The sequence below is a fragment of the Ptychodera flava genome, chromosome 18, assembly GCF_041260155.1.
Source record: "Ptychodera flava strain L36383 chromosome 18, AS_Pfla_20210202, whole genome shotgun sequence".
Lineage (NCBI taxonomy): Eukaryota > Metazoa > Hemichordata > Enteropneusta > Ptychoderidae > Ptychodera > Ptychodera flava.
Window position 1 is genome coordinate 23,412,856 of NC_091945.1, and position 26,228 is coordinate 23,439,083.

A 26,228-nucleotide genomic window follows, 5' to 3' on the forward strand; every position below is an offset into this window, starting at 1 on the left:
GCCTACAGCTGTAGAGGTCAACTTCAACTGGACAAACTTGACCCTTATAAAAAGCATATCACATTATATTTGTTGGACGTCGCTGCATTTCTCTTTTTAACCAGCATGCATCAGCCTGCCCTGGTGAGGTAGCCGCAATAGCGGGCGTAATGATCGTTGCTAGGTAACCGTGTCTGTTCCTTTGTGAGTTAGGGCATCTGAGATGCTCGCTGCCTTAGACGAATGCTTCAGCACGTCTTTGGGTTGATGGCAAATCGATGTGACAATCCTGACTTGATAAATGTGATCGCACTTTACAGCTGTACCGACTTGAAAATTTTGGGATATAAAAATGTTTGACAAATATCTCCCGTCGGTCCCATTTGGAACTTGACAGGTCCCGTGCTGTCATCCATACACTGCAATATAGCAGAAACAAAAATTGCTCGGAAATTGAGGTCGCAAACTAATAATTGGAATCGCTCGGTCGTTAAATGAGGTATAGCTTGAATGGGTAGCAGATGAATTGACAGTGATGATGTACGCTGATCCATGGCCCGTGTCTCCAAATAAGCGTGGGTACCGTTGACTTGTTAAAATACTATTGTCCTTACAATGTACCACCACGCTGACCTCGAGAATGTACTGTTCTTTCTTCGAATAAATATTGCGCATAAGTACATGTATCTCTATTGTCGCCAAAGCTGAGCTGTCTCTTTGACCAGCTATAACACACATCTATGTTTGCTGTCAGTCTCTACTCGGTAAGTGTTTGCAGAAACTGGTGGATTGTCGTCATATCAAATTCTTTCCTTTGTTCTGAAACCAAATAAAGCGTTATTGAAGCACATTCCTTCCCGTTCGAGAAAAAAAATACTTATTAAATAAGAGAATTTGATGCTTTGCCGGTTGTTGTTTCATCACAGACACAGCAACAAGTATCGTAGACGCTCCAATACTAACATAACAATAAAGACTAGAAGCATAGGGGTCTCAATGTTGGGCGTCTACTCACTGTGACATTATAGGGGCGTTGCATCAAAACTGATTGACGCCACCGTGAGGCGAAACGCAGAAATTTACATATCCCTTGTGAAAAAGGCAGGTAAGAATGGACCACGTATTATCTTTATTTAAAATACAGCGTTCACAACGCCAATGCACCGCCGGTTTCACACCCACCGCTCGTTCAGTCGTTTAATATCTTCTATCTTACTTCTATGAAGATCGAACCGCGACAGTTGTAGGAGCTAAGATTCAGATACAACCAGACTGTGCGCTTTGACGGACGACATCGATCACCGAGACAGTAGTTTAGTACGGACGAGGTTAGTACCCTTTGTATTTTTAGCGACAATTAATTCAGGAATTCGTGAACAGTATTTTATATCGCTGGCACGCTCGGTTACTCGATAATTCTCTGTTTAGGTATACATGAACACACTTTACGCTTCGACACCTGTTTAAAGATCTCAAACAAGGGGCGCACGTTCGCTTGACATTTTATTTCTTTAATTTTGATCGATGCAGATGGTAAGGGCCATCCGAATGATGCTTTGCACAGAATTATATCAATAGCGCTGGTTGCGAATGTCCGAAGCAAGTTCAGGGTTTGAAGAGGTGTGTCCAGATTAAAACTTATCACCCTGGTGACACGATATCTGCTCCAAACAAGCCCACCGCCGCACTGGGAGACCCGCTCCCTGACAAAAGTACTCGTAGCCGGTCAGTGCCACCATGTGAACGATATACAGCAGAGCGGTGACATATAATATGCAAAAATTCCTGCTTTTGTTGCACCCTGCGACATTGGTTCAGTCAGAAAAATAATAGCAATGGATACCGGTCCATTGTTTCGAATTATAATGTATGAATATACATTTTAATTGTTTCGAACATTTGAAAAGCCAGATAAAATAGACGTCGCTGGCGTGCATTGTTCAGTAGGCCTCGGTGAGCCCGCACAGCCACTCCCGTAGTTGAGTTGTCGACCGATGGCGGTTCAGCAGCCCAGCATACGTGTTCCATCCCTTACCTTGTTGAAGAAAAAAGTGGTCGTTTTTGCCGTCGCCTCGTTTGCGCTATTTTAAGATGCAAATTATTCCGTAAATGTAGGACACATACAATGCGCTCGCTGTTCTACGGGAGCACAATGTACGAACTGTTTCCAACTATCGGGTGATTGCTTCAAGTGCGTGACATCACTTCCAAGACATTAGCGGCTGTCTGTCCATCTACTTAAAAACCCCGTCTTGTGATCATGAGTACAAGCAAAGCAACAACATTGGCAAAGTTATCGACGGCCCTTTTACGAATTTATGGCAGTTCTTCTAGAGTAAGATTATAATCTGATGTCCTCGGTGTCTGAATCACAGAAGCGCGGACAAAGATTTTATCAGTTTCCAGTTGATGGGTTTTTATGTTTGTACTGTTTTGCGCTTTCAAATCGTACCCTGATATCCCCCGGGAAGACAAATAAAAAGTCAGAGAGAGAGAGAGAGAGAGAGAGAGAGAGAGAGAGAGAGAGAGAGAGAGAGAGAGAGAGAGAGAGAGAGAGAGAGAGAGAGAGAGAGAGTGAGAGTGTGTGTGTGTGTGTGTGTGAGAGAGAGAGAGTGATAGAGAGGGGGAAGAGAAAAAAAGAGACAGACAGAAGGGGAGGGAGAATTAGGGAGAGAGTGACGAGGAGCTAAGGAGAGAAACGGGGAGAAAAGGGGAGTGAGTGAGTGAATCAGACAGACAGACAGACAGACACATGAAGATTTCAAATGTTTTCTCAGGGAATTCGAAGTTGCAGGCATTTCTGCAATCAGCAGACAGGCAAAGTCATAGGTTCCATTTAACCCGTCTGATGATCTAAGAAATGCATGAAACTTGAATTAATCACTTGACTACCTTCATAAAGCAAGTTTGTATTTGTATTATAATTTACATCATATCACATTATATAGTGAACTCATGCAAAGTAGCTGTAACTTTCAAAAGTCACAGGAAGTCAGCTGACATTTGGTAAACTTGTTATGTATATCGTCAAGGTGATGATTGCAAATGTAGAGCTGATAATCAAAATTATGAGCATTTAGAAAGAAACTCAGGATTACCGGTGTTTATCATGAATGTCTAAGGGTTGTTTATCTCCTTCATCAACAGGCAGTCTTGAAGCATAGCCGCAGTTTATTTTGTCACACCGCTCTCCAATTGACTTCGTTGAAAAATTGCGTCTATATTGTTGAAGGCGCTATGTACGAACGAGACGTAACTGGACTTAATATCTGCATATTACATATTAGTATTAATATCTGCCTACATACAAACAAGCTTATTTGACTCAACACACACACACATACATACATACATACACATACATACATACATACATACATACATACATACATACATATTTACATACATACATACATACATACATACATACATACATACATACATACATACATACATACATACATACATACATACATACATACATACATACATACATACATACATACATACATACATACATAGGCATATGGAGACGAATATAGGTAACAAGGATAACTCAAACAAAAAAAATGAATTGGAACTATAACATCAAAATTATGATAAATATTGCCATTCATTTTGACGTGTTTTTTTCTCTCATCATATTAATTAGTTTTAATATTGCAGGATAATTAACTTATTTCACAAAATACTTTGTACATTCACCACTCATCCAATCTTAATTAATATGCTTGATTGGGAGTTTTTCTCCCCATTTTTGGCCTTAGGCGATCTCCGCTAATAATTTACACAGAAGCCTAAGTTTTTTTTCCAATTAATATCACGTATGAATTGCATTTGTTAGCTCTTTTCCATGTCTCATTGATGGTGATGATGATGATGATGATGATGATGATGATGATGATGATGATGACTCGAAAATAGCCCTGAACTTCGTCTTTCGTGACAATGATGTTTCTGGCAGTTGAAGTCATTTGCCAATTTCAGTCAAGGCTTCCGAAATTCAAGCGATGCATGCTTTCATAACCATATCTATTCGATGCGATTGATTTTGGAAAACAAAAGTCTGCAGTTTCATTGTATAAAGATTAGCCCACTTAGGAATAATATTCCTATAGGACTTTGGAGGTCACCCTTATGATAAGACTGCCAGATGTTAAAGCGTCATCTTGTGATCGGAAACATCTATCACGATTATTCCTCGCCTTTCTACCAGTCCGTTTTAGCAAATCAGCCCGTATCGACTACGAACCGCCACGTTAGAGTCGCTATTTTTCGGATATTCATCGGCGCGCGGACCACAATGGGCGATAACGAGTACAAGCGTTACGTCACGATAGCCGTTGCCATTATCAAATATGTAGAGCAACATCTGAGAATAAATTTACCCACGAAACAAATAATTTGAGACAATTTATTAAAAGAAATATTCTTTCTTTCTTTCTGGACGCAGGATAATACATTTTCGGTATCTTCTGCAACTAGGCTATATTAGTGTGTCGACGTTTTGGCCTAACGTGTCTGGGCAGCCTCGGACTAGATCGGTTCATTGTTCACGTGACAGGTTGGCGGAGTCGACTTCTGATGGTAACAGATGCAAATGAATCGCCAAAAATACATATATGCAAATACAATAATGTAAACACGGCTCGCTCAGGCAAACGAAGAGTACATGTATTTTGTCCCTTTGCGTGGCATCTCAGTTGTGCGTGGTAATTCCCGGCTACCCATTAGCCTGACTAATGTTTGAATTATAACACAGTGTTGTTTAATGTATTTAATACCAGATGTTCGGATGACATCTGCTGACGGCATGTCGTTAAGCATTTATCAATGTCATGCCAGGAACTATATTCAGCGCTCAGTGTGTGGCATCCATCGTATTTTCAACTGTTCAGTGTTCGCCCGTATAACAGAGAAAGGTTTCAAAAATCGCAGAGTGCTTGTCAGTATACAGCCGTCAGTAAGTCAGATATGACTTGCGTCGCCGACTGATGACGTTCCGTCGCATCTTTTAGGCACTCTAAGTTATCGAAACCAGTTTTGATATTTAATTGGACGGGCGTCCTTCACGAGTTCGGAGCTGGCATTCAATGCAGACCTGGCGTCCTTTTCATAACCCAGCGGTAAAAATACATAAAAGTGTCCAAAGCTGTGAGTATGTCGGTGTATGAAACTCATAACTTGTAAAAAGGTAATGATGAAATTTCTGTTACAGTCATTAAAATGTAATTGACTATAAGTTATGTGGAAAGAAAACTTTGCATATTTGAAAAGGTCATTTTGAAGATTTAATAGCTGTGTTAAATGTATCGATTTGATTACATCGGTTTTGAGGGAAGCCAGTTTTTGAAAACACGACGAAATCCCAGGATCCTGGAAACGCGACAACATGTACATCATTAGTGGGAGAGCTTTGTAATTATCCTTACCCTACTGTGATAACTCGAGTCTGATTTATGGGCAAGCACCTACTGTGTAGGGCACTTGTGTTTCCAACGTATCTCAGGTGATAAAATAGCATAGGTTACATGTTGAGTGTAACCACACGACTCTTTCGAGATCAGAATAAGTGCTGCAATTGCAAGCCTCGTGACGGTTTAACAAAAAGCAGGCTTCCAGAAAGAATATGCTTAATGTTTAAGATCGTCTACCCACTAACAAAGCTGAATAAAATGTTAAGAGTGTTTGTCGGTGACCCGTACGACCAGGGAATGCATTCAAACCCACATGTCAAAAATTGCAGATTGTTTCGCATTTACGATTCTAAGTGACATGTTATCACTGTTTACAATCTATAGCTAGATGGCAGATTTATGGCATAGTACAAGATGGTTAGCGATGAAGTACGCAGTGCGACAGCAATAATATGTATGCATGCTATGCTTCGAAAATGTTTTTACATTATCTATTTGTCACCTGACTATTATACGTACTACATACATATATACATATATATATATATATAATAATATATATATATATTATATATATATATATATATATACCTTCATGACATATTTAATTTATCTTTAATTTAATACAAAATACTTGAATAATAATACAATATAGGCTATATATGTATATATGTATATATATAAATATATAAAAATAAATATATGTGTATGTATGTATATGTATATATGTATGTGTGCGTGTATATATATATATATATATATATATATATATATATATATATATATATATATATATAGTGCAAGAATGAACTGATAAGACCGATTAATTACAGACAGAAATAAAGATAAGGTGATGATGATCACTATCATGATCATTGTCATCGTCATCGTCATCATCACCATCATCATCATCACCTCCGCCGCCCGCCACTAGCCGTTTTGTGTTGCTTGAAATATGGGGAACAAGACAACCCTTGGATTGCTCCATAATTATTTCAGATAGCATGGTACAAAACAGCGACAATGGGCGCCATGACAGTCCGAGGGTTTCATGCATATTGCGCTATTCTGAAACGAAATGGTTCGAGTCCAATCGACACCTCAGTGATTCAGGCGGGCGCCTGTCCGCGACTGAACATACGGGTACTTTTTGCTATCATCTGGTCCTCTTGCGTTAAACGGAATGATTTATCAGGAATAATATGACAGGCAGGACGACTGATTTGAGGAGCTGAATGTCACATTGAGGAAGTGCATCTTTAAAACGTTGCCATGGCAACAAATCACCAGCAGCTCCCATCTAATGGAAGTCTGGAGACAAATCCAGATGTGAATGGGAGATAATCTTGATGAGTCGAGTAATCATCCACGTATCCAGTGAAAAATTACCCCAGGTCGAATTAAACGATAAACAAACCTTATCTCTGGTACAAAAATAAACAAACCAAGCGATGCGGCCAAAAATTGGAGATTTGAAAAATCACATCCCATGATTGAATGAAGCAGTTTCTCCTTTGTGAAGACGAAAGATTTAGAGGTTTTGCAAAATGTTTCCCATGCGTGACGTCCGTACGCGAGAAACAATGCCACAATACTGCAAGAGATGACTTTAAGACTGGGGAAAACTTATAAGCCGAGGTAATTTTTCTCCGCCAACAGCAATCGCCGATCATAACACACCAGTAGCTCTTTTTGCGTATTATCAGAATGACCTTTGGAATTTTCCCATTTGCTACATGCCTTTTGAATATTTCATTTTTGATAAGAACAGAGAAATATAATACTGGTGAGCTAGTCTCTGCAGTTCACAAAATTACCTCGAAAATATATTTGTAATGCCCGTCGCACTGCCTACTGCCTTGTAGCGAGTAACTAACTGCACGCGTTTTGTGCACCATGAAGAAGCGAGATATTGAGAATTTTATGCTATCAAATTGTGTTCATCACCAAAAAAAGTGTTTACAAGACTCACACCAAATCTCTCCAAACAAGAATAACCTGCGACGCAAACATTATTTCATCCCTTCTGGTGGATGTTTAATTGTTTTTTCATCGCGTATCGCCATGGTTACGTCACCAGAAACAGATCACGAGTAGACAGAAGCGAGAAGACTTACAAAACATATTTATTAACAAGAAAAGAAAACTGATAGATTATAGATGCATATGTATTATTTATTTATTGCCTTTTCAAAACGCCATATTTCGCAGACACGTTGAATCAGGTACTCTTGTGACGTGAAGAGAAAGGTCTTACAATAGTACAATATTACAATATTAGTGTTCAATCATGATCATAATCACCCCTTTGACCGACATGAATATCGCACAAAAGTATAATGTGAAAGCCTTGTTGGTGAAATAGAGGTGATTTTCCAGTGAAAATGATTTCATAGTGTAGGATGTACATTGTGAAAAAATCGGGGAGGATATGAGAGAGAGAGAGAGAGAGAGAGAGAGAGAGAGAGAGAGAGAGAGAGAGAGAGAGAGAGAGAGAGAGAGAGAGAGAGAGAGAGAGAGAGAGAGAGAGAGAGAGAGAGACTGACGTACAACAGACAGGCAGAGAAGAAACTGGCAGATAGACAGACAAACAGACAGACAGGTGCAGACAGAGAAAAAGACAGATAGACTAACAGGAAATAGATGCAAAGACAGAACAACCGAGAGACAGACAGACTCTGCCAGACAGACAGACAGACAGACAGACAGACAGACAGACAGACAGACAGACAGATACAGACAGACAGACAGACAGACAGGAAAAGGAATTGTAACATAACATAGGAGGAAAATCTAACAGGAAGAATTGCCTAGGCAAACAAATAAAATTGGTGTTAGCTATAGTATGAGAATACAACACATTACTTGGAAAAGAGACACTAAGAAAACGCAATGTATATTCTAAACTGAGAACTATCATTATCATACGAAAAGGGATACTAAATGGATATTGATTGGCAGAGCCGAGAGAAACAAACGTAACAGTTTGTTCAATCCGTTGAGAATAACACCAATTGATGACGAATGTCAGATTACTACAGACTCCTGATTGCACTTGACCTTAGTGATTTAGCCGGAAATCATGCATATGTAAGGTAGAATGCGCCCCGGGGACAGATATTCGTACTGCCAAAATTATACAACTCTTTTCTGATCTACCACTTGTAGGGGTTCATTTTGAAGCTCTTGGTCTGAGAAAGATTTTTACTTTCTTCTTCAATCCCCCACCCCAGAGTTAACACAGGGATGACGGCCATTTTGAATTCAAAATATCGGTGAATGTTAGATAATTTGCTTTTCTACTACCTAACTTTGCATGGTTATCCCTCTTTTTTATTCTCGATTTAGTAAAAGAATGGTTGAACCTTCATTGAGGAAAATTAAAGCAAATGTTTGTCTTTCACATTCGAGGCGCCTACTACCTTAAACTTAAAGGCAAAGTACATGTAAATCGCATGTTATTCCTGATAAGTCGAAGTAATTGTTTGCAGAGATCAATCATGAGACGTGAATCCTTCATTAATTAGGGAAATCAAGGGAATTATATATATGTACAGCACATAATTGCCGCGGGCGTTTCTGATCGTCACGTTCCCAACTACAGGAATGTCACGTTGCAACCGATAAACTAATTTTGAAACAGGAATTTTCACCGGATTCTTGTATCTGGCTCACGTGTATACTGACATAATATCATTGACTTCCAGCTTCAGGCATGGGCAATCTCTTAACCACTCTGTTGTCAGAATGGTCGGTGGAGGGTATGTCAAACCTATCTTGTTCAACCACAACACCATGATAGCTTTTAGCACACAGGGTGTCTCTTATTTTCATCGATTCATTTATTTATATAACTGTGATGCTCCTTTTGCTAGTTTTGTCTGTAACAACTCACACCTGGTCATTTCGTGTACAATGCATGCCGTGCACTATGTATGCACTGTGTCCCCATTCGATTTGTGAGCAAAATGTCTGCATCGCCATTTATCGCACAGTCTGTGTTTTCCATTCATCCACCATTATTGTACAGTCGTTAGCTGCGTTGGGGATTACCTTAAATCGGCATATATGCCATACATGGTGCCTCTAAACCGTGTGCAACATTTTCAATCGCGCAATCGGTCAACCCCTGATAGCCAAAGAAAGCAAAACCGCTATATCTCTATGCTATCTCGATAAATGTTGCCCAACTGTTGTCTAGAAAGATTCGTTACTCGAAATATAAGCATATCCGATGCTGCTAATTTACGACACGGCATATTGCCCCTCATCTATGTGTATAAAATATCAATAACGTTACAGACATAATTATGTGCCGATTTGTTGAGTGATCAGTTACATTATCACACACCTAACATATTAAGAACACGTCACGTGATCACATGCACCTTGGCGTCAGCACAGGCACCACCGTAGTCGATGGTGCTTTTAGTGTAGTAGAACTCCTTTCTAATACACTAAAAGCGCTATCTGCTATGATGGTGCCTGTGGGCGTAAGTACAGCGAGGAGGAACAAATAATCCTCGTCTATCGTTGCAGCAGAAAATTTTCCAATGTAAAAATAAAACAAATCTCTCACCAAACAGGTTTCCTATCGAAGTCGTGCAGAATTCCTACGGATGTTATTTGTATATCTACATTTTTTAATAATAATGTATCTTTAGGTATATAATCTATGCCACTGACAACCAAATCCAGCTGAGTGTTTCTCTGATTTTATATATCGAGAGTGGTATTTTTCATGATAAAGTTACGATGAACTTTTTAACTTACAATATTTTTTAAATCGACTACGACCGTAAGTTGTAAAGACAAATGAAACTATCAGGGAAGCGTTCGTCAACAATACCCAAAGGTTATTCCATGTAATTATAGGGATTCATCGTCACAAGGCTATAGGGAATTAAGATGTTAAAACTATGATGAATTGATTGAAATTGCAAGAACTACAAAAACGTGTCTTCTGCCATCTTGTAGTCGACCGAAAGTGCAAAGGTCATTTCACTTCTTGCTTGCTGGACAATATCATTTCGTCAGTGCTGTGGTGGGTTACAATTACAAATAAACAACAAACAACTAAACTGCAATCGCACCATTTTCACGTACACCTGATAAATCTCTCCCTTTTTTTCACTTTCAGGTGAGGAAAAAGGGATGACCTCCAACGAGTATCCGGAGGGGCCGTCGTTCAGCCTGCCGTTCTTGGGCAATATGCTACAACTTGGCGATGACCCTCACCACAAACTGAGAAATATGAGCAAGAAATACGGTTAGTTATCTAACAGAGAGCGGTGATTAGACCACGTGACTTCCTAAACCTAATTAGCTCGATGGGACCCGGGTTACTTGATTACTTTTAATAATTCGTATGTTAGTGTGCTTGTATTTTACTTCTTATAATGTGATTATTGTTATCACTGGCTTAGATAGGTCAAAAAATTTACCCATTCCTCTAATACGAAGAAAGAACCACTGTAGGTTTACAGTGATATATCACAAAGGCAACTCACAATCGATAGTCAACACCTAAGCAATAGACAACACCCTGCGACAGGTACTGTATACAGCGTGATTTTTATCAGATCACGACGTATGTTCACGAGCGACAGACATTTAGAGTGAACGAGTCAAATCTTATGGTAAGCCCGCCGCTGGGTGTGGTTCATTGCTATTATTATAATCACAACAGTATATTGAAATTATGGCCTGAATCGGGTTTTTTTTCTAAATGAGAGCTAAGGTGTATTCCAGCTATGCCGTATCACAAGTATAGCAATGTTTTTCTCAGTCTCGACCAATCAATTCGCTGTATTTACGCAATAAAGAGAGAGAGAGAGAGAGAGAGAGAGAGAGAGAGAGAGAGAGAGAGAGAGAGAGAGCTTGCGCGAGTTCCAGCTGTAAATTTCGTGAATAGCACTGTTAAGATACCAAAGAGATGGACGTAAAATATATATAATATATATATATATATATATATATATATATAGATATATATATATATATATATATATATATATATATATATATATATATATATATATATATATATACTGAGAATCTAGGAACTTGTAGTTGTCACTCTACAGGCTGTTTCATGCGCTAAGCAATGATTGCTTAGCGCATGAAACAGCCTGTAGAGTGACAAATACAAGTTCCTAGATTCTCAGTATTACCGCCCTGCAGAAATGCATTGAGCACTATACTTTGCCTGCATTGACAAGCAAACCATTTTCGTGTATATAATATATATATATATATATATATATATATATATATATATATATATATATATATATATATATATATATATATATATATATATATATATATATATATATATATGTATATGTAATTTATTAAGAAACATAAATATTCCGATAACACGCCACGATGACAGTGGTATATATTCCAATCTGAAAATCGTCTTGCAGTTATTGATTCCGGCATTAAACATTGTTGCTACAAGAGTAACTCATTAACTAAAATGCATACATGTGGATTTTAATTGATTAAAGATCACATGACCCCTACATCGTCTCTAATTATACGTCGTTGTATAAACACTTGTAAGATTTGCAATTTTTGCTGGTTGAACCGGTAACATGAAAGTAGGTGTACTTTTAAAATCCTCGGAATTAGCCCTGACGACGTGTGGTGCCAACTGTCAAATATTTATAGGTCGAAAATTATTAATATATTCTTTAATACCGGTAATATCACATTGACCAAAGCTTACAGTGAATAACGTCTCCGAAGGTAAATTTAACTGTAGAAGAAAGTGCAATCCACTTTGCTCCAATCAAGGCTACAATGAGAAAAGAAAGCGTTAGATTCGATTTGTGTTGTATTTTTCATGTGCGGACTGACTTTTCGTGCTATTAAACATTAAATGCCACATCAAAAAGAACTGTTACATTGCCCCCATATACAAGCGTGTCGTCGCATAGTAGCAAATACGATGTGCTTCCTATAACGTTAAGCTTCTGAAATTTCGGCTGGTAGGACGAAGTGTGTTTCATATTGACAAAACCCCCCCGACATTTTTTACAAAATTTCTTCATTTTACAGATCGTTGCTTACTGGCATAAAATGTAGTGTAGGCAATTTTGGTTTGGTATCGAGTATAGGGCGGTATATGCCGGAAACATTATTTCTCTGGAAAAACCCCATGAATACGAGGTTTTTTCTTCAAAGGTGTCACTCTGCTCCTAATGTATAAATCAATATAATAGTCTTGAATTTTAAGAAATAATTCTCATTCAAATTATAGATATTTTCTCGACTTTCCAAACCACTGCTTAGATTTGCTACGCTATCAGTAATAAAGCACGGATTTTTTTTTCATTCTATAAAAACGCGGTAAAGTTGGCGCCAATGGCTCTTAATGTGTTGCATCTCGCAACATAGATAAATTTTATGAGCACATTAATTCGACAGAACTTGAAGGTCTGAATCGCTAAGCAAGATCTTTTCAAGATCCAGACCTGATACTAACATGTGTGGAAAAAACACCACCCATTTTATTTGAACTCAGATGTCCTTCTGGGGTACTTTTACCACGACCTATGTATCTCTTCCATGGTTAATGGTTAATAAGATCATGGGAAAATTGACCCCTTAGCCACAGGCTGTTTAGCTGACAAAGCTTCGAAATCAATCGTTATCGATTGTCAAAGTGGCAAAGGTGTCTCACATGTGGACAATTATATGCTTAATGAGAACGTATTACGCTTCACTAATTCTGAGTATTGCCAATCAGGACGGCCGGTTTAATTTAAACTAGCTGTCATGACGACTCAACTCAACGGTCTTAGTGAATGGGTTACTAAGCTCTGTCTGTAAATTCCGCACTCTCTCTGTTGTACACTCACTCCATTATCTCTCCGCCCTCTTCTCTGTTTTCCCACATTGCTATAAAAATTTTAAGACCTCTTACCCATTAATACGTGTTTGTTGATTCGCAAGTGACCGTTTATTATGTGCAGTAACTGTGTAATTCAAAACTTAACGATAAAATCAGATGATTCGCTTTCCAAGCAGTTGATTTTGCTATCTCTTCCTAATTTGTGAAGAATGTCTATCTGATATGTGATCTTAAAGGGAGACTGTCGTCAAAACTCTGCTCAAAGGTTGCCAGGGACCCCTACGACCGATGTAAACGCTGTATCTAGGGTATATTGGCGATTGATGAAAGTTAAAACATGTTTGTTAACAATGAATATCGTAAAATTTAAATGTTGTAGCGATGTTGACTTTATGCATCTAGATATCATGCATGAAATACATTGTTCGTAAACAAGAAAGTCGCGCACGCGCAAATCCGACGATTGCCTCCCTTTAAGGAGACATGGAAGCTGAAACATACCTAATAAACACAAATGTAAGGATATTTAGGCAATCACATGATAATACTACGTGAAAAAAGCCCACCCCCTAAACTGTCCTCGATTTTTACTTTCTGACGTATTAAGTCTTCGTACAAAAGCAATATTTAACTGTTTGTGTTCAAATGTTTTCCTACAAACAATGCTCAAAAATGCATTTCATGTTTTCACCTCATGACATGCACTTATCCTAGTTTCAATCGCGTTAATTCGAGATAACCAAACGGGAAAGGAATCATGTTGATAACCGGCGTGTTTTTTGTCGAACTAGTCCCTCCACTCGTGACGATGACTTTCACATTGTAACTCGAAAAACTTTTAACTCATTTTACACTCGTTGCAATATCAAACTGCACGTCAAATAAGTTCGATTTCAACGTTAAAATCTTGGCTAATCTGCCTCTATTGACATTCAAGCCCGCCATTGATACGATAATGTACGCCCACATCGCACGACGAGTGAACTTTCCTCGTGACTCGATCATACCGAACAGCCCATCGACCTACAACCCGAACCCACATCTTATTGTCGACACGGTTCTGTTTATTTTTAATTCATTTTAATTTATCAGCCTGTTTCATCGTGACCCGACATGTTGCTCACTATCATTCATGTTTTCGAGCCATCGATTATATTGCCACACGTCAGATCCCGTCCAGTTTTCCATTCCAGATCGTTAAATTTCTGGCATACAATGTGATATCCCACTAATTTTCTCCATTAAGGAATTTGCGCCTTGAAAATGAAAACTGTAAACTTTTACTCAAACTTTCCTCGACCAAACTTTCAATCATTCTCTCTCAAAATCAACGATAAAAATTGGGGGGGGGGGGGGGGGGTCACCGTGCAAATTTTGACACCAGAGAAACAAATCATCAAATATTTACCGATATTTAAAATTCAAAATGGCCGCCATTCCTGTGTTATATGTATTGGAGAAATAAAATTCCCGGTTTTCACAAAACCACAGACAAATAGAGAAACAGACTTGCAACGCGGCATGCCTTATGTTCCATGTCGCCTCGGTAGACTATGGCCTTTTCATATGAAAATGAGCTTCAAAGGTGTTAAACTTTTTGGAGACCTTGTTTGTGGTTTATAATTGCACGAGATTATGCGAAAAATACGACGAGATGGCATCGTGCTGCCAGTCGCGTAGTAACCATAGTTACTTTGTGAGCAGGGCAGAAACACTATTTCACGCCAATCAAAACATAACACGCCAGCAGTTTCATAAACATGTCCTTCCTTGACAAACGAGTAAAAGATGGTATGACTGACCGTAAACTATTGAGTAAAACCAGACAGTATCGATAAAAGACTTTCAAATTTGGTTCAAACACACTCATTATATATTCATAAAAATATGAGAGGAATTTTTAAAATGGTAAAACTCACTTTCCTGAAGCTCAAAACTTTCCCGTTTTCGCCAGCATGCAAATTCTGCTCAGCACAACACGACAACAACAACATAAACTTTGCCGAACATACTTTCGCTTAACAATTGGCGAAAATCCGAAAATTACCGAAGGATGCATGGTCGGCACTCTTCGGAAAAGAGAGGCGAGAGCAACCTGAGGCAAGGCGAACATGGATGGGTTAAATAATCGCTTCACGATTCAGTCTGTCTCTCTATTTGTCTGTGACAAAACTAAGCCGGTGAAAATTTGCTGTACTCCAAAAGCTTCAAAATGATCTACCCCCTCCCAAGCACTAGTCCAACAGAATATTTGAAAAGTTTGAGAGTGCGAATATCTGTCCCAGTGGCACGCTCTCCCTTAACTTTATTTCTGTGCACTTAATTACCCACTAAAATAATTTGCGCCAGTATCTGTGCAAATCCTTAATTGAGTGATAGTTAGATGCCCACACTAATTTTCGTAGTTAGCGATTAAATACACAACAATACGTGGCACATCTGTTGGCTATTACAGTACCATTACTCTTTGAAATGGCCCTATTAAAAATTATGACAGATGTGTGCACTTAGCAAAACAATGCTACCACACTTAATGTTGTGACCTGTTTTTTTCCTGTGTTCAGACTACATTTAAATATGCTTTTATTTTGACGAACTATCATCCATCAATAACGTTATTGTGGTTTGATTTGTCAATACACAACTTTCTTCATTTCGTTAGTTTTTCTTGACATGTCAGAATATCGCCGTAAAGGGAGGCTGTCGTCGGATCTCTGCTCAAGGGTTACCAGGGACCCTACGACCGATGTAAACACTGTATCTAGGTTACGTTGGCGATTGATGAAGTTAAAACATGTTTGTTTACAATGAGTATCGTAAAATTTAAATGTTGCAGCTATGTTGACGTGGTGCATCTAGATATCATGCATGAAATACATTGTTTGTAAACAAGAAAGTCACACACGCGCAGTTCCGACGACAGTCTTCCTTTAACCATTTCACCGCCATTATTTGGCCTAAACCTAATGTTATCAACGATGATCGTGGACATGTTTACAGGGCACTGGTGTGAACATGCTAAAATGATTGTTACCATACTTTCTTCCATAATATTTCTTCTATTTTGCAATTTCGGTTCACAGGTAAAATTTTAAGCGTTAAGCTCGGGGATAGGCAAGCGGTTGTCTTGAATTCCATGGAGCTGCTGCGAGAGGCCATGGTACAAAAGGGGCAGGATTTCAACGCCCGGGCTCCGTTGAAGTTGTACGAAGAACTGGCGTCGAGGAGCAACAAAGGGCTTCGGTTGGCCGAGGAGCCGTACTGGAGAATCAGTAGAAAGATTGCCGACTCCGCTCTGAAGATGGTTGGGCACGAGAAGTGGGAGAAAATCATCGAAGATGAAGCTAAAACTCTTATAGGTAAGATTTTGGGGGCAATTATCTTTCAGAAAAAAGCGGTCTATATAAACGCAGTGATGACAAAAGCTCATACAACAATAACAAAGTTCCGATGCCATACACTTGTTGACAGAAGAAATGTTTATGAGTATAATCGCATACAAAATAAAATTAATATCCCTTCTTTTCTCATGATCGACTGCTTTCATTTTGCACGGGGTAGTAAATATGATAAATTATCGATCGGATTCAGTCGAACTCACAACGTACGGCACTCAGTCACTTGGCGAATACATCATGATGAAAACCGCTGGCTAAATCTCAACTCTGGAAAAAGTTGAATAACCGAGCTAAGTTTTTATAATTTTCTGACCATGATCTCTTTAGAGCTTGTGTAACCTGAGTTGTCGGGATTATTGGTACTTGTGTTGAACTCTCAAATTAAATTTCACTCTTAGGCAGTGCGATCGTAACCCTTGACCTTATTTCCATAAGTGCGCAATCGCTCATGACGTCATCAGTCTGGAGCGATTCCATGTGTCAAACTTTGCCGAGTACACCTACCCGCGGATGCATGACTTTGAAATTCTGTGTGCAGTTTAAAATTAGAAATTATTCACTGTATATATTCAATTTGAGCGGCAAATTACACATTATTCATTAATTAACCCATTAATAATTAATAACCCAATTAATGAAAAAACCCAATTAATAAAAAGAATTAATAATGGTCTTCTTTTCGATATCGATATAAAACCGTATCCCTGTTTGCTTATCAATATTTGAATTTGTGCGTGGGCTGCAAAACTACCGTGTTTGTTGTAACGAGTTATTTTAAAAGATTGGGTCTCTTTGTAACCTAGAGCATTACAGCTATAAAAATGTTTATGTGACAAGAAACAGCGACAACGCAGAATTTATTAAAATTAAATTAATTATTTGTAAATTTTACGTCACTTCATTTTACGCCAGCTATTCTGCTCGATGTGAAGTCAGTGTGTTGCGAGGGACTGATTTTCTATAGGTTGTTTACCCCTATTTCAATCCCCTCTAGACTCTTTTGCATTGTCTACAATAAATATAATTATAAAACATTGAGCATAAATATAATAAATAAAATAAAATGAAATAAAAAATAAAAATATGGTGACTCGCTGTACGCAGGTCGGCATAAAATATTGGAAGGAAATCTGTGCTCGAGAGATTTATTTCTTTTTAAGGCCGAGAAAAAAATTGTGCTGTTCCGATAACCCAACCTACCCTATTTTTTACCTGCCGACCCTAAACTTTTTAAAGCTACGTAAACACAGAAGTAAAAAAAAAAAGAAAGAAAAAACCCATAAAATCACGCATTCATTACCTGGCATTTGATTTTTGAGTGAATGAGGGTGTCTTTTATGGTTATATACCTTTTATATGTATGATACATTTTTCTGGAAATGTTGTGGCCAGTGTTTAATCGCCCTGAACCCCTGAAAAATGCATACTTAAAAATAAAAAATATTTTGAAAAAAAATCCTGCCGACCTACCTCCCCTATTTTTGAAAACCATGTTATATGAACAGCACAATTTATTATTATTTCTTTTTTTGGCCTAGTCGTCGCCAGGCTTCACATCTACAATACAACACACCGTCGATTCTGTGTTACGTCACATGACGTCATAACACGTCACATGAATCACACATCACCCGACTACATCGCGCCATGTAACATTACATTACGCCGCATTACATCACAACATGTATGGCCTTTACGTAGTTACCGCGCACCACGGACCTCGATGAAATTCAACCACCGAATAACACTATTTTTACCTATCTCATTGAACACAAACTGAAAAAAAAAAACATTTGAAAGATGTCAACATGCAAAACTTTTGTGTGCAATTCAATAAAAAATATCTTGTCACAGCAATTGCACACATACATACACGCCTGTTTTGTATTGCAGCGACATTAAAAGAAATTGAAGACCGAAGATTTGACCCGGCCCCGGATTTGGACTTCGCTGTCACTAACGTAATGTGCACTGCCCTCTTCAGCACAAGGTACAAGAGAGACGATAAAGAATTTCTGATGCTGTACCAAAACCAAAGAGTCATCAACGACAATATATGGAAGAGTTCGCCACAAGGTAAGGGGCTTTGTCCGAGCAGTCGGGCTATTTTATAGATGGGATCACGGTCCCTCCACATACCGTGATGGGATCTATACAGTTGACTGTAATCGTGTCGAAACAGGTATAGATTATTGAGGTGTTACACATAATACACTATTGTCGTATTGTTGTCTGCGTCAATTTTGTGACTATGAAACGCAAGTCTCTGCAAAGTGGTAACAATTATAACTAAATGGAGCAGTTGTGCTCACAACGAGACAGACTGCTATAAGTAGACACCCTTGCAAATCAGGTATCGGGATACATGTAGTTATGAGATACTTAACGCCAGAAATGAACAGAAAAATTGCAAATTACAATATACGAGTATTGTAAAATTATAAAAAGCTTAAAGTGGAACCACTTTGTATGATAGCATGGCGATAAAACGAGAGCGATATGGATACATTTGCATTTCTCGGTTTATGATATTAAATCTTTTTTTATATTTGCTGGAAAACGATAATTATTCGTCAGAAATAACATGCCATAAAACCCCACATAATACATAATCTTCAATTAGTCCCTTAACAGGTTCAATCGCGTAAATCCGTTAATGTGTAATATATATAATGCTACACACAAATTAGAGTTGAGCGTGTTGCACATAAAATTTGACCACTGCTGGGGTTTTGATAATTTTCTAGCTGATGAGATGGAATTACATAGGTAAAAGCGCAACTCAAATGTATAAATACATAGTCACGAATAAATAATGAATTAATAGCCAATATGTACCACAGTCGTATTTAGGTCGGTGTGCAGTTAGTATTGTTTCACAGCTATACAGTTTTAACTTAGACGGCTACATTTATGAAAGGGTCAATGGCTGTAAATTTTGATAAGATTTAATCGTTTCTGTCCTGTGGCAGGACTTCTCGCCTATAGAGCACGTTGAAATACAAAGTATACATATTAGCAAAGAATTTGGTGCAAGCCTATGCCATGTTATGTTCGTCGAGTGAAGTCCAGTCGAGACTAACATTCAGTTTCCAACAATGACAGTGGACTTGACTCGTAAATAGGCTGTGCTGGCATGTTGAAGATCATGCATTTCGACATGACTGTAGGAAAAAACCATTCTCAAGAAGCCGTGTTTATGTAAACAGAATACAATTCATAGGAAACACACGACATGCTACGGCAAATGAGGCTTTACTTTCAACTTATTTCGATTTATGTACACTTATGAACAATCAGAACGAACAATGATAGGCCTAAATCTGTTTCATGTTTCTACCATGTCAAACATCCAATTAATGGTCCCTCATGTGCCGTCTCTCTCACAATGTACTCAATGAATGATATAACGCTTTTTATTTGATGAGGAAGAGTGACATTTTGATTTGCATTTCCAAAAGTTTATTCAGGGAGGAGGATGACGCGTCTCTTTTGCAGATTGTCACCAGCTCTTTGCAAATACTACAAAGAATGGTTATACAATCGTTTTGATAAAAGTCTTTGTGAATACTGCAAAGAGTGGCTATACCATAGTTTTGAGAAATTTCTATGAAAACTTTCCTGAAGATCGTCGCTTGCGGACACCAAATTTCAGAGCGGCACAACACATAACAAAGATTATCGAAAACTGTATATTAATACTTAAAATAAGTCATGGTTTGGAGGGGGGGTTGAGGTCATGTTTATTTTAAATTTTGAATTCAGAGACATTAAAGCACTCTCCAACCTATTAAATCTTGAAAGTGGCAAGCTGAGGCGTTGTGCATACAGTCACGAATCTTGCTCAAGCGTTAAGTAATCCGATTGGTTACCATACAGTAAGATTTCTTAAAATTTTGATGAAATTAAAATACAAACGAATATGTGAAAGATAGTATTCATTTGAAATTGAGCGAAAATAAATAAATGATAGAATAAACAGAAAACAGTGAAAACAGTACTGATCTTTTTGCCACGCCCTCTGGTTTATGTTATTCTTTACAGAGAGCAGAGAGGGGCCTCTTCACGTGATTGCTCTGCACTTTATTCTATTAATATGAAGCGAAACAGAGTTGTGACGTATCTTGTGTAATTATGGGAAATATTAAACTGATCTATTTTAGGAAAATAAAATATTTGGAAACGTCAATATGGTACACTATTTAGCGTTGCAGGATTGTCTTGTTCAGTGCACTAGCAGAGGGAAGAGGCGGATTATGAAAAACATACCCCTCCCCCACCCCCACCCATTCATTCATACAAGCGCCGTTGGTCACGGCATTTATTAGTTATCCGAATGAATCGACCGTGGCGATGTGTTTGCAGCATTATTCAGCGTTGGTGTCTGCTAACATTTATGCACAGTTTACCGCCACCGCCCTGGCCAAATGCCGTCCGTTGTCTAAAATTAGACTCGATAACAATATCCCAGTTTAAGGTTGTGCGGGTTATAACAGAGCTCGAGACTGGAGCATATAAGAAATTTAGCTGACTGGGAATTACAATTCGTATTTTTTTTTTCGCTGTATCCAGGGTCCTTCTGAATATTTTATCGTCTGCCATTATTACAATTTTTGTTGAACTGTTTGAGACAGCGCCAACGGCGTTCTTGCTGTTTATTGTTGATTTTCGTAGAGCAACCATCAGCAGCGCATTGATATTGCATGGAGATTGACAAGAGCAGAAACGTATATGGCTACTTTACAGCCCGACTTCTTATTTCTTTTGATAAAGCATATTTATAATTGAAAATCCAGAGTCCTCAACGCTTTCTTTCGCAAAAGTTGGCAAATATAAGTCGAAATATTAAAATTTAAAGAAAATTAACATATATCAGAGCGCTGCCATGCATTTTATCACTATAATTATAATGACATTATGAAATATTCATCCTCAATTTTTTCCTAGACTATTTCTCCTTCATCAAATATTTACCCGATTCGGATAAAACGACGGACTTTCGCCTAGCGGTTGCCGCGAGAGACGCTTTCTTCCACCGAAAATTAATGGAACACAAATCGACGTTCCAGCACGACAGGATCCGTGACGTCACAGACGCCCTCATCAAGGCAAGGATGGAAGTGCAAGCAGACATTCCCGACATTACTATCGGTGACGAATATCTGGAAGTGCTCATCTGGGACCTTTTCGATGGAGGTGAGAGAAAAGAAAGACACTGACAGGAGCTGTAGATTTCTGGACAGGCATTCACAATGACGAAATTGTCTGCGCAGAAAAAAGTGGCATTCTGTGCATACCTAAAATGTATTTGCGAAAAATAAGCTTACAACAACTCTTAGCTGCAATCATGATGTTTGATATCATCTTGCAACATTAACTTGTGCACTTTCTCTTTTTTATCTTTCAGCGTGTGCTACCACTGCCGCAGTCATCAAATGGCTGCTTGTATACCTTCTGAACTTCAGCCACGTCCAAGACAAGGTGCACCAAGAGCTCCAGAGCGTCCTTGGCGACGACCCGGTCACAGTGGCCGACAGAGTGAGACTGCCATACCTGCAGGCTACCATCCTGGAGACCCTGCGCCTCTCCCCTCCCCTACCCCTCACCGTGCCGCACAGGGCCACGCTGACGAGTAAGATCACGCAGTACAACATCCCCAAAGACACGATCATCATCCTCAACCTGTGGGCCATGCAGCGAGACCCGGATGTGTTCCTCGATGCCGAGGTCTTCATGCCCGATCGCTTCATCGACCCGGACACCAACCACCTGTACCCGCTCAGTTCAATGAACTTCCAACCGTTTGGCGCCGGTCCGCGTCGCTGCCCCGGGGAGTCGTTCGCCATGATGCAGCTGTTTTTGTTCACTTCGTTCCTGCTCCACCAGTACAACGTTGAACTTGCTCCTGGCGGTGTCATGCCTTCGACGACTGGCGAACTCCAGAAGGTTCTTCAACCCGAACCCTATCAAATTGTGCTACATAGCCGTTAGAGATATATACACTGTGTTTATTATTTATCGATGACGTCACTCATCGTGACATTTCACAAGTTTGAGGTTACATTTCGCTTTACACAGTGTGGCAAACGTACACCGCTTAAAGGCTCTGGCCTACCAGCATCTAACATCTCTGACAAAGAGTGACAGAGATAACTGAGAACCAGCAGAATATCCAATGGACAAGTGATTGACCTTTGACCTGGGATGTCAGACTATATTTTGGAAGTCTGTCAATGGTTAACACCACGGAAAGGAGGCCTTCAAAGTAGTTAACACATTCACCGGCTGTTTAATGTGACATATCAAAGGAATCAAAACCAGGGAGCTTTAAATTTGCCATCCTCGAACGATCAACATCTGATTATCATGAAAGGATGGGGAAAATCAACAGGTTGTCATACATAATGCGATAGCGTGAATGTACACGATTGTAGAAAGATACAGGTTTCTTTATTACTATTTCACAAAGATATTGCAAGTGTAAGCTTTTATCGATAGAGTCATTATAGTGTTTAGTTTTCGTTTCGTAAACGTCATCAATTTACTTTTAAATTTACTCAAGTTTCTTGACGACTGTTTAACATGAACATATGTCAGACGATACAGTGTTTGCTGTGCAATCTCCAAGTTGGTAGGATCCTTACGGTCGATGTCAATTCAATGACAGCAGGTTATATAGTCAGTGGAATGCAAAGTATAAATTACAGAACGCCTTGTAGTATTGCATTTGCTATTTAAGTTTTCACATTTCTGTGAATAGAAATCAGCTGTTTTAATTTGATCATGAAAAAAGCTATCGTTCTATGACGTTTCGCAAGGTCACGACATGATCCTCTCTGCTGTACGCTGCACTACAACCTGTGGCGGCGCTCTAACAGGACAAACACTATTGCCACAACGTGCTGACAAGGTAATTTACTACAAGCTCGTAAAACGTAAAACTGATAAGGTGCAATAATTTGACGCATTAGATGACTGCACTTGTGTCCAAATAAAAATTCATAGTTCAAGGATTCGCTTTGGTTTATGCTCTGTTTTAAAAATGGGCCTGTTATAATGTGAAACCATCTCTACGTATAAAATATCGTCGTTTTTCAGTTTGTAAGTTACTTATGGCAGTGGTTGGAACCTTAGAGCGCCACTACTCTTAAGTGTGATAACATACATGTTATAATTCCCCGCAAACTTAATTGTTCAAATTAATTGCTTTCTTCGACAACCGCAAGGTAATTAGTTATTATTATTTGATAGCAGTCTGAATTTTAATAAGTGGGCAGTTGATAATTATATGTAAAGTTGTCACGAGAATCTCGCATCGTGACGAGCCAACAGTGCCCCCAGTGACGACAGTTTGCTCAGATAATCTGGCACTATGTTCACTTTCAACTCAAGCCTGAAAATTTGGGGCAAAAGAAGGGGTTTGATAAGCAGATTGTAGTTCGAGATTTGTAATGATGATGAAGATAGGATAAAGCATGTTCCTGTAGTAATAACACATCCTGTGAACAGCACAATATTACGACGTTATGTAATGAACGGTATCAATGGATATCAAAAAGCATACAAAAATGGTATTAATAACATTCAGTATCTTCTTGTTTTCTCCTGTATTCTTCTCAATATACCGTATCTTGCATGTCTGATAGGCAAAACTTAATTACTTAGATAAATTTCGTGGTGACTCATAATGTATATGCGATACCGAGAAACGAAAACGCGGGATTGGCAGTTTTAAGTTAAATTCAAAAGATGAATCTTACACTGTTTGTGGTCGCTGAAGAATAAGCTTACAGATTAAATCACATCCTTCGGTAAGTTCTGATAAATGACAAACGTTGTCTTAATAAATGAAAAGGGTTAAATCTTATAAATTTACTTTACAACTGAAATCATGTTATACGACCAGCGTGTTTCAACGCCTTATATGTCAATTCTTGCCGCTCAACTGGAATAAAAAAACAGTACAAACGAGACACCAGTGAACGCTGTAAAATTCCCGTCCATGCTCTTACAGTTATGAAACTAAATGCTTCAGTCAACGCCACTTTATATTTCACTGTTCCAATTTTGCCACAGTTACCATGGAAAGAGAAAATCTAACCAATCACAGATTTTAAGCGGGTGGCCGCTTTTTAAAAACAGCGCCCTCACATGTGCATTTGAATACCAAGGAACACCCCTTTGACTATATATGGGCATTTTTAGATTACAGGTGACTGTATACCCTTAATATTTCACAATGGTATCCATTCTCTAAACAGTGGCGGCGCTCTCACTTCCGGGAGCAGAAGTGAAACGGAAGTGAGAGTGCCGCCACTGTTTGGAGTGTGAATGGTATCCTGATTGTTCAGATGTAGTGAAAGGTACGGGGACAACAACATCCGCTGAAAGATAATATTGGGGATCAGTTGTAGGTAACGTTAAACGAATGGTAGTGTATAAACAAGGTAACGTAGATGGAGGAAATAAAGTTCTATTTATTTGTTTAGCAGTTTCAGTTATTTCTCGAAAGTATTTTCTTATTAAATATATCAAAGAAATGTTCAATTTTCAGCACTGCAAGTCTATTGTACATAAACGCTAAGTTATACACGTTATTGTAAATCATTTGTAAGAATTCTGACATTTACTTGTTTGTTCTTTTTCAACGTAAAGTCCATAATTTGGAGAGGGATTGTTTTGATAACCAGGCAGACCTGTTGAGGATTTTACCAAGGACGGATGTGTCTGCTTGAGATTTGCACAGGGCAAAGGTTATACAAACGACAACTTCAGAGGGCGCTACACACAAACGCGCAACGATCTTTGTATCTGGGTATGCCGTTCGGTTTTTATTTCAAAGATTTTTTGTTACTGTTTATCTCTCTTCCAGTCATGTTTGATATTCTTCCGTGAAACTGTAGTGAGTTCAGATAATCTTCTATAAATGTGTCACTTTTTGCGAAAAAATATGACAGTCGAAATATAATTTTTCCAAAATTGTGAGTAAAAGTTTCGTTTGTGATTGCACTTGGAGGGGCGGGAAGCGCGTTTTTGCTGTTTTCGTCGAGAAATAAAATAAAATAAAGCTCAATCTGTGAGCTGATGGCTAAAATCTATCATCGACTTAAGTCATAACGTAAGCTGTTGGATGTGCACAACATAATATCGGTTTAGAATGTACGGGGGAGATTCAGTTTGCTGGAACAGCCATAAGCTCATTTACATGTATGGTTATGTTGTGTAATCGCTAAATGTTATGTTGTGTTTCCAATAGATGACGTAAAAATGCTAATAATTTTGCAGTGAATTACCTACCAAAGAATGGCATCTGAAAATGTAAAAAAAATGGAACTAAAATATTTTCAGATCCCTTTATACCGTAATTTAAATCTTTAAGTCCCCTCCCTCTACTACCCCATATTCATTAAATCTCCCCGATTTCCTCCAGCGCCCCCTCACCAGTATTTGTTAATGCACCCGAATGGTTTATCTTTCAGACTCCATGTTTCAGTTACCTTACCGTCAGAGTTCCTATAGGTTTACCATTGCGATGATATTAACGTAATCAGCTTAATTTATCAGAACGGC

At 38.6% G+C, this 26,228-nt stretch overlaps 1 protein-coding gene across 3 annotated transcripts; it reads left to right on the plus strand.

Annotated features, from left to right (window-relative positions):
• The first annotated feature begins 1,062 nt into the window (after positions 1-1,062).
• Positions 1,063-25,756, plus strand: LOC139117201 (steroid 17-alpha-hydroxylase/17,20 lyase-like). 3 transcript variants are annotated; one of them, XM_070680098.1, is made up of 8 exons: positions 1,180-1,307; positions 9,104-9,157; positions 10,537-10,665; positions 16,344-16,619; positions 18,552-18,734; positions 21,606-21,854; positions 22,066-24,716; positions 24,965-25,155. In XM_070680098.1, exons 2-7 carry the CDS (start codon positions 9,112-9,114, stop codon positions 22,647-22,649), a joined length of 1,467 nt encoding a protein of 488 aa, XP_070536199.1. In that variant the 5' UTR covers positions 1,180-1,307; positions 9,104-9,111; the 3' UTR covers positions 22,650-24,716; positions 24,965-25,155. The 3 variants fall into 3 exon arrangements, with proteins under 3 accessions (XP_070536200.1, XP_070536199.1, XP_070536201.1); XM_070680099.1 differs by lacking the exon at positions 9,104-9,157 and having other exon boundaries at positions 1,063-1,307; positions 24,965-25,756; XM_070680100.1 differs by lacking the exons at positions 1,180-1,307; positions 9,104-9,157 and adding an exon at positions 4,684-5,173.
• The last annotated feature ends 472 nt before the right edge of the window (positions 25,757-26,228 follow it).